This window comes from Ceratosolen solmsi, unplaced genomic scaffold (assembly GCF_000503995.2).
Source record: "Ceratosolen solmsi marchali unplaced genomic scaffold, CerSol_1.0 scaffold2, whole genome shotgun sequence".
Classification (NCBI taxonomy): domain Eukaryota; kingdom Metazoa; phylum Arthropoda; class Insecta; order Hymenoptera; family Agaonidae; genus Ceratosolen; species Ceratosolen solmsi.
Window position 1 is genome coordinate 5,197,650 of NW_011948422.1, and position 13,687 is coordinate 5,211,336.

Genomic DNA, 13,687 nt, shown 5'->3' on the forward strand with positions numbered 1-13,687 from the left:
AGGAAGTATAGCTTTAGAATTTGTTCGACGCGAACCGATGCAGTTGATAGATTACCAAGTTGATAGTATAACTTAGTCTCTCTCTCTCTCTCTCTCTCTCTCTTCTCTTTCTCTACCAGTGACCTATTGGTTTTTTTACTTTTTCTAATACTGTTCTTCATGACCTAAAGAGATAATACAGCTAATACAGATAATATATATCACTTTTAATTCAAATATAGCCTCTAATGTAGGATCTTGGGCTATAATTAAGCTATTAGCGTAAATATAAATAGTTTATAATGATGGATGGGCAAGTTGAACTATCTCATGATATTCTAAGGAGAAATCTGTAAGACAGTATAAATACCTCTTACAACAACGCAAGTGGTTATCCGTTTTCTTGCCTCTGGGCTTATTGCAGATGAGGTGAGATTTCTGTGGCATCACATGTCAGAAGCTTAATTAAGCTTATAGCGAAGCTTGCAATGTCATTGTTGTCACCGTTGCTCCCTATGAAAGATCTGATATTTAGTTTCACGAAGGTGATATAATATGCAGTAAGAAACTTACTAGATTTATGAATTTACGGCATTGGCTTACGTAAATACTGTTTCAAATATTAACCTGGGCAATTAATTTTTTTTTATTTCCTTTTTAATGTCTCTTAGTTTTAAAATACAAGCAATCATTGAGAATAATTTCTTTTTTTATAAATACAAATTACGATACAAACCAATTAAGCGATTCAATTTATTATCTGTGAATAATAATAATGCTATTAATAAAATATTATTATTATTATCATTATTATCATTATTATCATTATTATCATTATTATTAAATTAATAATATAGCTTGGGTACAAAATTTCTGAAATTTATTTCTTAGAATTCGTAATTTCAAGTGTCCTACGTTTTGACATTTAAAAACATTATATTAGTTCTTTTATTATCATTAGATATATACTGCAGAATAATTCTTTTGTAGCATTATAATATTTATATTTACAATTATTATTCTAAATATATTTAAGTAATTATATAACGATATCGAACAATAGTCTAAAATTTAATAATTTATAATAAATAATTTACAAAAGAAAGATAGATCGGCAAACCATGTTTTATAAAAAGACCAAACCAAATGCGATCCGTATACGCAATAAATTGCATGTGAATTTTTTCTTAATTACAATATATTCTTTATAGAATAAAAGATGTAATATTCTTATTTTATTTTTACAGGTTTCTTTAGCTATACTAGTGGTATCAATAATTGCAACTCCCCCTGCTAGTTATGTCAAGCAGGCCGATAACGATAAGGTAAATAACAGTATTATGTATTACAAATATAAATTTCTTCTTGGTAACACATAATCAATCATAATTACAGAATAAATGAAATAATTATGCAATTAACTAATTGTCTGTTTATAGTTTTTGCTGTAGTATATCTAATATTCAACGCCATTTGTCTAAATAATTTAGTATAATAAATCGTATTCAATTTTTAATTTAAAACAATTCAAAATGATTAATATAAATTTTATCATTGATTAAATAAGTATTATTAAATAGTATGATTTTTCCTATATAAATGTAATATCAAAAGGAAATCACCTATCTGAAAAATTTGATCATATTTGAGAATAATTTCATTTGCATTAACTGCTGAATAATCTGTTCATCTCATAGTTCTATTACTCGCGTAGTTAGCTGGTTTGAGATATCACTATATAATCATCATAATCACAATTTTTTATTAACCCTTCCTTCAAGTAATTATACATGGATAGAATGAGAAAAAGATGCGGACGGACACGTGACAAAGCACACACGCCCAACTAGGATTTCGCACGAACGCCATATTCGCAGGACTTTATAGTAGAAAAAAAAAAGGCAATGGCTCGCGCATTACTCATCACTCTTAATTAAATATCTCGTTTTAATTAACCATAGAATCCTTATTTCCACTAACCAAAACTTCACTCGTTCTCTCATATTCTATATTGGAAACGATTGTGTGTTCCCGTACAAATAATACATGACATTAGCAATCAATCCTAATGTTGATAAAGCATTTTGTTAATTTTAAAACGTATTAAACGTAGATTTTAATCTATTTTAAATAGAAATAGAAATATAATTTAAATGAAACATGAATGTTTAAATGCTTTCAGAAGTTCAATTAAGTTTAATTTAATTAAAACTATTATAGCTATTATTGTTCTCATTATTGTTCTAAAAATATGTTATTCTAACAGTTTAAATTCAATAGCTTTTATAATTATTCAATCTTGAGAAATTTCTAGGAAAATCATTATTATATATATTATATATATATATATATATATATATATATATATATATATTATATATATATATATATATATATATATATATATATATATAATCATTATTATTTATAATACCAATAAAAATTTAAATTAATAATTAAATTAAAAATTCTTAAATAAAATGTAAACTATTTAAATTTATTTTCATTAGCAAGTTTCAATAGGTTTTTTTTTTTTTTTTAATGTATCTAAAAATAATGAATAATTGATAATTCCGAAGAAAAGGAAAGGAAGCAAAGAAGAAGAGAAAAAAATTAAATTCAAATATTTATCGTTTATTATAAAATATAAATGTTTAAATGTTTATATTCTACATGCGACATTAGAATGCTAAATGTAAAATAGTATTGCATACATATTATTATTATCCATATAATTCCTGCAGACTTTTCTCAAAAAATTAAATAAAATATTATATATAACAGAATTTAAAATGATGATAATACGTACATATAAGAAGAAAAATATATTAGCCAAGCGGCAAAAAGTTTGAGATGTCAATTATCAGTTAGTGAATAGGGACTAAAGGAGGATCCTAGCAAAGAGATGTAAGTTTTAATCAATCTATTGTACTCGAAATATTCGCAAGTTTAAAATTTCCATATTAACCATCTACTTTCTTGAGATAAGTATACACAAAAACTTGGCTTCGAAAACAATGAAGATTAAATTACCATGTGAGAAAAACTCCCCCCACCCCCTTTTTTTTGTCGCTTTCATCTTCATTGATCAGAAGGACCAGGAATTGTGCTTATAAGACTGACTGACAGGAAAAGACAGCTTTTCTCATTTCTTTTCTTTCATCGACGTCGATCCACCGATATCCCATCGCGGGTAACTCGAGAATTCACTCTACCTTCCATAGACCTTTAGTTATCCTTTTCCCTTTTCAAAGTTGCTATTTACTACTCTGTTGAATTTTACTTTAGTTCACGGCATATAAGGAGTATACTTAGTTTTCACGAAAAATCGACTCACATGTATACAATTTATTTTCAGTAAAATAGCGACGGACGTTGATTGTAGGGTATGTTCACTGTTGATACCTTAGGTAAGATTATCGGTGTCGTCAATCCAAACGGTTGAACCGTGATAGACGATCTTAGAGAATCTACATGGTTGGAAAGATTAGGAAATCGTTTATGTCGAATGATTGTGGCGATAATATCACGGTAAGAAAGTTAAATTGTACTATTATATAAAAGAAAAAAATTAATTACATTTATACGATCATTATTACACATTATATGCTAATAACTTCTGGATTATTAAATAACAAGATTTATTAAGAATTTTTATATGCTCTTTAGGATTGTGAACTTGTTCATTTATCAAAGTAGATTACTACGATGATTTATTAAATGAGTAAATATTTATTAAACAATTCAATATTATTTCATATGACATGTCGAAATAAATATAATTAATAATAAATGTTATTTCTAGCAATTATTAATTTGTAATAACGGGAATTGAACATATACAAATGCAAAATGTATCAAATGTTTAAAAATATATTAATAATTGATGTCCTATATAAAGGAATTGCGTCCCATAGAAAATGAATTTTTAAATAAATGAAAAATATAACTTGATAAATATAACTTATTTGTATAATAAGGATTATTTACTTAAAATTAAACTTTAATTAAATATTACATTATTTTTTATATATTTGCAGCTATGTGTGCCAATACTTCCAGTTAAAACGAGTAAATAATACATAATTTGATCCTAATTCAGATTACAATTTGCATTATATTCAAAATATATGTTTATAGGCGATGCTGTATTTTAAAATTAGTATTCTGTAAAATTTTTTAATAATTAAACGTATATTTTATATGTGAAATTGCAAATAATCACATTTACAGAATAGATTTAAAAATGATATTTTATTGGACTTTAGATAAAATAATGAATAAGAATTAAATTAAGAGAATAAAAATAAAATACGATCATGTAATCAGGATAAAAATGCACCATTATTATAAATAAAGCATAAATATTAATTGAATAGCAATTTTAGTTTGACATATCGTCCATTAAATTATATTATTTTTATTATTACTTTCATAGTTAATAGATTTTTTATGTTTAGTCATTGCGTTGTTATTTTATTGATAATCTGCAAGTTTTAGAAATAGGATCATATGATAATTAGAATAATCCATTGATATCTTATTTTAATTATTAATTAGGAGTTTTATTAAATCATAAGTTGATCCGCTTTCTAATATAAAATATTATATCGCTTTATTAATATTAAATTATTTATTAAAAGTCTCTATATTTCGTTGTCTTATCTCTATTTTAATTATTTAATTTAATTCAAGACAACAATTTTGTTGCTGTATAAACAATATAACGACTTGCTTATTTGTGTTTGTTTCTTATAAATAATTCAATAATTCATAAGAGCCATTAAAAAAAATCTTTTAAATAAGAATTGTTTATATGATACAATTGATGCAAAATATTATAGAATTAATTTTCTATTATTTAATGTGAAGAATTTTTATAATAAACATACAATAAACATAAATTATTATAATTAAATATTTTAAAATTATTTTCCTTAATACAACAGTAATTAAATTGAGAGTTTTTAATCGAGAACACATAACATAATAATATATAAAATTAACAAAATATAGAAGAATTAATCGTCAATATAATAATCCATTTTTTAATTTCTGGTTAATCATTGGAAAGTATTTTTCAAGCAACAATGTCGTTTTTAAAGGAAGCAAAAGTAGCTGCAAAAGCATAATTTAAAACCATAATTTTGTATTAACATTTTCAATTTTCATATACATATTTCGAAAATATTTTTATGATGATATTCAATCTTTTTTACTAATATTATTCACTCTTGAAAGGAAACTTGTATACTCATTTGTTATTAAAATTAAAAATTCTTTTTTATAAAAAGAATTTTGCTCATCTATAAAATGTTTCCAAAATCTTCAACGTAAAACGATTCAAATTTTAAAATCAAATTTCTATATAACTGGCTATAGCATAGGCTTGGAACAAATTTATGTCTTTCATATTTTCTACTTTTTCTAACAGTAAAAGATGAAAATATAGAAAACCTCGATACTCTTACATCTTGGCACTTATCAATATATTATTTATCTAGGATTATTTTTATTAATTATAATTCTAAAGATATTGAAATTAATATTAAATAAAATTTAATTTATAAAAAAATACATATGTATATGTATGTAAATAAATCTGTACTATTAAGAATTTTTCCATCTCTTATACATATTACAAAAGTCTTTTTCATATTCATTGTTAAAAAATATCGTATACATTGTTAAAAGAATTGTTGAAATTCCATCGTCTTTGACAGCGTGACATTAAAAATTCTTCTTTAATCTTGTTTTAAAAAATTTCTAAAAAAAAATACATATAATTTATAATACACGGATATGTATATACGGATATGTATATACGGATATAGATGTATAAGAATCCGAGTCAGATGAATTCTTTGTTTCACAAATCTACATGTCCCAAGATATTTAATGAATGTAATTACATTTGTTTACTTTTATTGCGTTATAAATTAAAGTAATGGAGAATTTCATAAATGCAGGAATACGTATATTATACGTATATAATAAAATATCAAATTTTGCATAACTCAAAATTATACACATACACACATACACGTTTCATAAAATTCATAATCAACTATGAAATAATGGTAAAACTTATTTTCTCGATATTCAAAAGAGTTAATTTCATAGAATTATTTACTTATATGTGGAAATCAATATAAAATCAATATTGACATATTTATTAAATATAATTGTAATACATTAAAAATTGTTGAATAATATGACAGTAATTGTTGATATATTGATTAAATATTACTGTAATGTATGAAAAATGGTTGAACGAACAAGCCTAATTAAGCGCTTTTCTAAAAGGATTGGAAAAATAAAATTTTACAACATTGAATAAAAAAGTTATATAAACGTCACATAAATATGTAATAAATATTCACGAGGTGCTTCATACATATTCTCATTTGCAGACACTATTCTTTGTAAAATACAATTTATTCAGACAATACATGTTTATTTGCAATTCATACATAATGAATATAAAATAATTGAATATAAAATACGTAAATGTAAAATCATATAAAATATTGGATAAAAAAATAACTCTTTAATATATATATATATATATATATATATATATATATATATATATATATATATATATATATATATATATATCTATGTTGATTGTTATTAAATTATGAATTTAGATTATAAATGTATTTCAGGTTTTCGATACTTTTTTTTTCTTTTATTACTTTCATCCATGTGTTTTGTATGAATAAACTTTGTAACGAAACATTACTATGACATGTTTTTAATATTTTTAAAAAGATTTAATATTTTCAGGCACCTTTTTAGAAAAAACTGGTGTTTAATTTTTACAAATATTATAATGAATATTATATATGCGTGCGTACGTGCGCGCGTGTGTGTATTCTATTTGCCATATGTTTGACATAAATTATTAAAACAAAAATCATATTTAAACATAAATGTTTTGGTTAACTTTATATATATATATATATATATAAATATTATTACAAGTACTTATAAACTATCTTATATATTCATAAATATATTTATTAAAATTACATTAATTTTTTGTGAGTATTATGTACTTAATACTTAAAACAATGCCATTATTTGACCATCAATAACAACACGTAAACGTATTTTTATATTTGTAAGTCCTTCTTGGAACTTTTGAAAAATTTCCCAATTAATCGATAAATATATTGAATATTTTGTCTTTAGAGATAGCAACAATTAAAGATATTGAAATAAATCATTAAATACATCGAATACTTTGATAATTCTTTTATATTAAATGATATTATTATTTATTATAAATCTTCAAATAGGAAAATAATATTCTAGAAATTAATCGATAAAAGACTTAAATATTAATGGAATGTTTCTGATTTATTTGAGTGTAAATGCACGGGAGAGAGGAAAAAAAGTTTATTTTCAACTTTATTTTGTAATACTTATCGATGCATTATCAAAAGCAATACTTCAAAAAGAAATAAATAAATAAAAATTCTTTTCATTGCGTATAACGTGTGATCAGTTTAGGAATATTTTTTAATCGAGTTAACCATCATAATTAAAAAACACCATGATACGAGAAAAAATCTTTTACAATTATTTTGTTGCAAGTTTACAAATTGTTTCACATTTCTATCCGACGCTATCGGCTAAATCAAAATTATCATTGAATATTATTTTCATTTCACTACTAAACAACATACAATACTTCGACTATACTACTTAATAAAGTTAGTTGAGGTTCGCATCTTAAATACTCGGTCGTATTTCTCTAATAGCTATTCTCAATGGTGTATATAGAATGACTCTTCAAATACCATAAAACTAAGTAAAATTGCTAAATGGACTGTGCAGAGTTTGTCCTGAGTCTCAGTATATACGCCATTGAATTTTATCTATTAGAAGTTCGGGGAACTTTTATTATCAAGACATTTATTATAAGACTTTAAGAACGAAAAGGCTGAAGAATAGCAGGTATATGTAGAATAATGATAGAACATGGTGAAGAAGTAAGAGAGGGACATGAGGGATAGTGAATGGACTGTGAAAGAGAAAGTGAGATGAAAATAGTGGCATATAGGATGAAGTAAGTAGAGGAGGTATGGCGAGGAGACCGCGAGGTTGGCTAACACATTATGAAGCATCACGGTACCCCCTAGATTTATAGTGACAGGAACGCAGGATTAATAGTGTGCTTATAGGATATTATTAACGGTCACTTTCTGCTTACAGCTGACCTTCTCTCTCGATCTTTTTTCCATATCCTCTTTCATTTAAGCAATCCAATAACCCCCCCCCCATTCATAAAATTTTCACGGTAATAAACAATGAAAGCCAGTGGAACCATGGTTCAATACATGTCTTTATTTATAAATTTTTTTTTTTTTTTATTTTTTTTTTTTTAAGAAAAATCTCGAATAATTAATAATATATTTAAAGTGATTTTAAATCCAGTTTTAATAGAAGTAATATTGTATGTTTATTTGGAAAGAGCTTTAATGTATATGAAATGATTTTCAAAAGAATGTACAATTGGACAAGGTGAATGTAAAGCCACATAGTTAACTACGTTGATTTAATAGAATTTATTTAAACAATTTACAACCTGTTATTATAAATATAATGATAGGTGCCCGATGCGAATATTTTCTTCGTTAATCTAATTGAAAAAATAATTGCGACAATTTTCCCCTAATTTTCATGCTTTATCGATTTTAAATATCCAGGCGCCCGCAACCTAGTTATTATTATACAAAAAATAATAAATTATGATTTATTCAAGAAACGTACTTCAAAAGTAACAGTCAATTGCTCTTTATGTTGTCGAATATCCACGGAGTCGGACAATATGAATTTTTGAATGATAACGAGCAAATGACGATAATTATGCAAAATTTCCTATACATTTTAACATAAATATAAAACATAAAATCAAACTTATATTACGTAAATAATTTGATTGATTAACATACTTTTTTTTACATTTTCTTTTACATTTGAATTACTTGGAAGTTATAAGTTATCGTAAATTTCTAATCATCTATTTCGTAAAAATGAAAATAACTGCTAATAATTAAGGAATATACGTCTTAGGTGTTTACTTAAAAACATTTAATTCGCACGTTATATTTCTTAAAAATATCTGGATTATATGCCTTTTCCTTGCAAAATTAAAATATTAATGATATTAACAAATATTGCTTTATTAATTATTTATCAATAAATATAGATAGCTGTGCTGTTTAGTTTAACCGAAATGCCAGTGAATTCTCATGCGACACTTTATTTCAATATTAACATTATAAATTATTAAAAATTCCTCATAGTAGCATTAGACACAATTTTATTTCTTAATATATCTCTCATCATATATTTTGTAACGTATATTCTTTCTTGACCAATGGATTTTACCAAAATTTTACCACTAAATTATCAAAATTAAATTTGACAATATCGACAGTCATGTAATAATTCTACTCTACCACGCTCGATCCCTTTCATACAATCAATAAATGTTATTGATAAATTGATAAAGCACAACTGACATATTATTTTCAATTAAATCTCTCATCTAATCAACAGAATACTCCATCGTATCGATATAAATACGCAATCGAAGATCGGACTGGTGATGGGCAAGGCAAAACCGAGGCTCGCGAGGGTGAACACGCAAGTGGTCGATATTACGTTAGTTCCAAACGATCGTTGACAGACGTCAAGTACACGGCTGATGAATGGGGTTATCATCCATTTGTTCAATATGGTTCGTCAGACAATCACAGCAGCAGTAGTACTACTTTTGCTATTGGCGAGAGAGCGGTTGCTAATCTGCCAAATAAGAATGTAAGCTTCCATATGTTTCAATCACTTAATGCACGTGACACGTTCGACTACTATCGCCCTTGTTATATGTCCATTTCTCTATCTGCTTTAAATTAAATTTTTTAAATAGCCTTTAATCGCGTAAACTTTAACGATAACAAGAAAATAAGGAAATTGAAATAATTATTGTAATTGAAATTATAATAGAATAAGAGATGTATAGTGTTAATTTTAAAATTAGTTCAATTTCTTTTCGAGAAATTACTTAGTTAATATATTGTGAGTAAATAATATGTCTGTAACAAAAATTATAAAATCTACTTCCCTCTAATGGCTTTTTACAATTAGCATAATTGAAAAATTAATTTCTATATATAAATGATTATTATCCAATATTGGCGCTCTTATATAAATAATAATTTTTATAAAAAATTTATGCGCATTGTGTTTATTAATTTATAAAATTTATTCGTATAATTTACAGTGACTGTTCAATTATTATCTTTATCAAATTCATTTAACAATTTGCAGATTGCACAACGCACTTCAGATTTGTTACAACCAAGGGATAGAATACAGCTTGTAAGAGTTGTTCAACCATTTCAAAGAACTAAACAAAGCATCGAAGGAAATGATATATTTATTGTAAATAGCAATGAAACATGGATGCCCGATGATTCGTCCGAGCGCGTTCTCCTATCTGAGATGTCCTTGCAGCCCAATTCAAACCCTAAACGCATCAACTCAATGAATATAAATTACATGACTCATAAATCGCAACGGAAATTCAGCGGAGAAAAATTATTATCTCGTAAAGATACTTACCTTGACAAGGATCGTCAATTATCAACAGCACAAAAGCAATCGAGTTCCACTTCATCGTTAGGAAACCATGAAACTTCAATAGCTTCCGAAGAGGAGCAGTTGGCTATCGACAATGTCGGTAGTTTCGGTCAAAAATTAAACATACAGAATAATGATATGCTAATTAGCTCTACAACGGCAAGTCCATTATTAACTCACAGCGATATACCCTTGGCTTCCACTACAATTGTTCAAAGTGAACAATATCCTAATATCAATGGGCAACAAAAAAACAATAAGCCTTATTTGCCAAATTTAATTCCAGGATTGGGCGCCTATTCTTCTACTGCATTTCCAATCCAAGATAATAATAGCGTTACGGCCAATTCAATTGAATCTGATAGTGGACAAAGCCATGAAAGTAACATTATTGATAACGAGGGATGGAAATCCTATTCCCTTATTAGCAACACTGTAACTGGAAGTGATTTCGTGACAACGCGTAATCCACTAATTACAAATTACATTTCACAAAATATTTTTTCAAGTATTTTAACAGCTAACGATACAGCGGGTAAGTCTAAGGGAAAGAAAGACCACGGCTTTTTGAAACCCATTGTAGTCGAGGATGTGCCAAAAGAACGGCCTTTTCAATACAGTACAACATTTGAGTGCAATGATGTATCAAGCACACACAATCCAATTATCGCTGAAGATGATAACTCCGGAGACACGACGTCGTCTTATATATTGAATCCTATTCAAGCGGGAGTCGCCCTTGTTAACGCCGGTGAGGCCCATCTTATAGTGAATGACGTGATTCCCAAGGATAAAACACTGCCAGCACCTGTAAACGGGAAAATTCAAGAGGTCTCTCAATATAATCAGTCTGCTACCGAGCTTGTAAATTCTATGAATACACGAGGAAATAATGATTTAGGCCTTCGTACGCCGGCTAACGATGAGGAAAATATAACGCAAGCAAAGCATGCAATTGAAATGGAAAAATCTATTGAAATAAAGGAAAATAGCCCGGAGTCTAATGCAAGAGATTCTGAAAAATTTACATCTTTTCCGGAGACACAGCGCATTAAGCAGCAACAATTATCGCTGCCAATAATTAAGGATCTGCAACAACGACACCTGTATTCCACAACAAATACAGCAGAGTTGAATTCAAGGAAAATAGCCGACAGTCGCACACGTAGCGAAACGTTAAGTAAAGTTTATGAATTGATGGACACGTATCCTAGAGACTTATCCGTTGAGAAACCGGTTTACGTTATTCCACCAGCAACTTATATACTCGAAGATAGCTCAGTTTTAAAAAATAGTTTATTGCAAGAAAAAGTTCAACAATATCCGGGGGATATGGCCGATACAAAAATAAAATCCGACGAGCAACAGATACAAATTGAAACGCATAATGGTGCTAATCAACAACATTTTCGGACTTTAGATGGAGGCGTTTCGTATAATAGTGACGCTCCGCGCGAACAGCTGGCTGTCGTTGCGAAAAATGGAGGAACGAATTTTGAAATCGCTTCTGAAAAAATGCCACAACCGACGCACGGCAATCCATTTGGGAAACAAGTAATTGAAAAAAAAGTACCTTATCACGTAGAGAAGATTATGGAAAAGAAAATGCCAATACTCCACTCTTATCCTATTCAAGTTCAAGTTCCAATTCCGCAACCAATTCCCATTCATATCGAAAAGGTTGCGGAGAGAAAAATACCAGTTTCGGTACATATTCCTATTCAACACCCTTATTCGCTTGATAAGCAAATGCATGTTCCAATTACCGTTGACAAGATTGTAGATAAATCGGCGAATATTCCAATCGTCGTGGAAAAGATGATTGAAAATAAGGTTCCAGTTCCTCAAATTTACACTACCGAAATAGAAAAGTTATTAGAGCGAAATATACTACATCCAATTGAAATAAGCAAGTATATAGAGAAACCAGCTGCAATGCAAGCTCCTTACGGCGTACAATATGGGGTCAGTTATCAACAAATCATGAAGCCACAAAGTCACGGCTTGTACCCCCATAAGTCCAATCAATTAGCCCCCCTGTACGCGCTATCCGAATCTTCCAAAAATTTGCTCGCCAGTCATACTAACAACATCACAAGGACCATAAACGACATCAATGTAAATAATCTTAATCACACTCAATCATTCCAAGGCTACGTTTACGATAAACCAGAGATTCCCTTTAACGAGGGAAAAGACATTATTGACAAACATCAGTTCCCGCACAATAAGATTGCTCCAAAAATTTTTACCTACAATGCCTACATACCGTCGTACGCATTAACGAACTCTGCCCTTCACAGAAGATATACCGATCCCCAGCGTTTAAATAAACACGAACGTAACGATTATTTTGGCCCCGTACCACCGCTTCATCATGTTCAAAGACAATTTGGTTTTCAGTCCAAGGCATTCTCAACTTATCCTTTAATGGCGGATCGAGCACACAACTCTCGAAAGTCCCGAAATTACGAACCCATAAGATATCAGAAGGGAAATTTCAGACAATCGAAAATTGAATATGGATTTAAGCCGCCGATGGTGCCCTCAGTGCAATACGACGAAGAAACAGCATCGAAAGTTGAAAGATAAAATGATTTGCTTAAACGGAGACTGTGACAATTATTGAGATTCATCTTACGTACGTTTATTGTTATCAACTGTTTATGTTTATAGGTGATTTGTACAATATTATTTATAGATTAATTTTTTTAATAGATGCTCATTGACTTTTACGTCATTTTCATTAGTCATCGACAAAAGCATATTATGTAAATTTTTTGAAAATTTGATAACATTAACTTAATTTAAGATGTTCTATAGATTGTATTATTTAATTAGCACTACTTTTATACTACAGTATTTTATAGTTTATTAAATTAGATTATTTTTGTAGAATTATGAATGGAGTAATTAAGTGTAAATGTAAGAGTTTTAATAAAATTAAATGTAAATTTTTACCATCTACGAGATTAAATTAATTATTCATGGATAAATATCATTAGAAACAGTATATCTTTCGTTTTATTTGTCATTGTCTTTATTATTA

The 13,687-nt window shown here is 27.7% G+C and overlaps 1 protein-coding gene across 1 annotated transcript in view; it reads left to right on the plus strand.

Moving 5' to 3' along the window:
• Positions 1-13,390, plus strand: part of LOC105361862 (uncharacterized) — a 27,635-nt gene extending 14,245 nt beyond the window's left edge. Inside the window, exons 2-4 of the mRNA XM_011499144.1 lie at positions 1,227-1,304; positions 9,556-9,816; positions 10,327-13,390. Coding sequence (XP_011497446.1) covers positions 1,227-1,304; positions 9,556-9,816; positions 10,327-13,230 — 3,243 coding nt within the window. The 3' untranslated portion in view covers positions 13,231-13,390. The remainder of the gene's footprint in view (positions 1-1,226; positions 1,305-9,555; positions 9,817-10,326) is intronic.
• Positions 13,391-13,687: the final 297 nt, after the last annotated feature.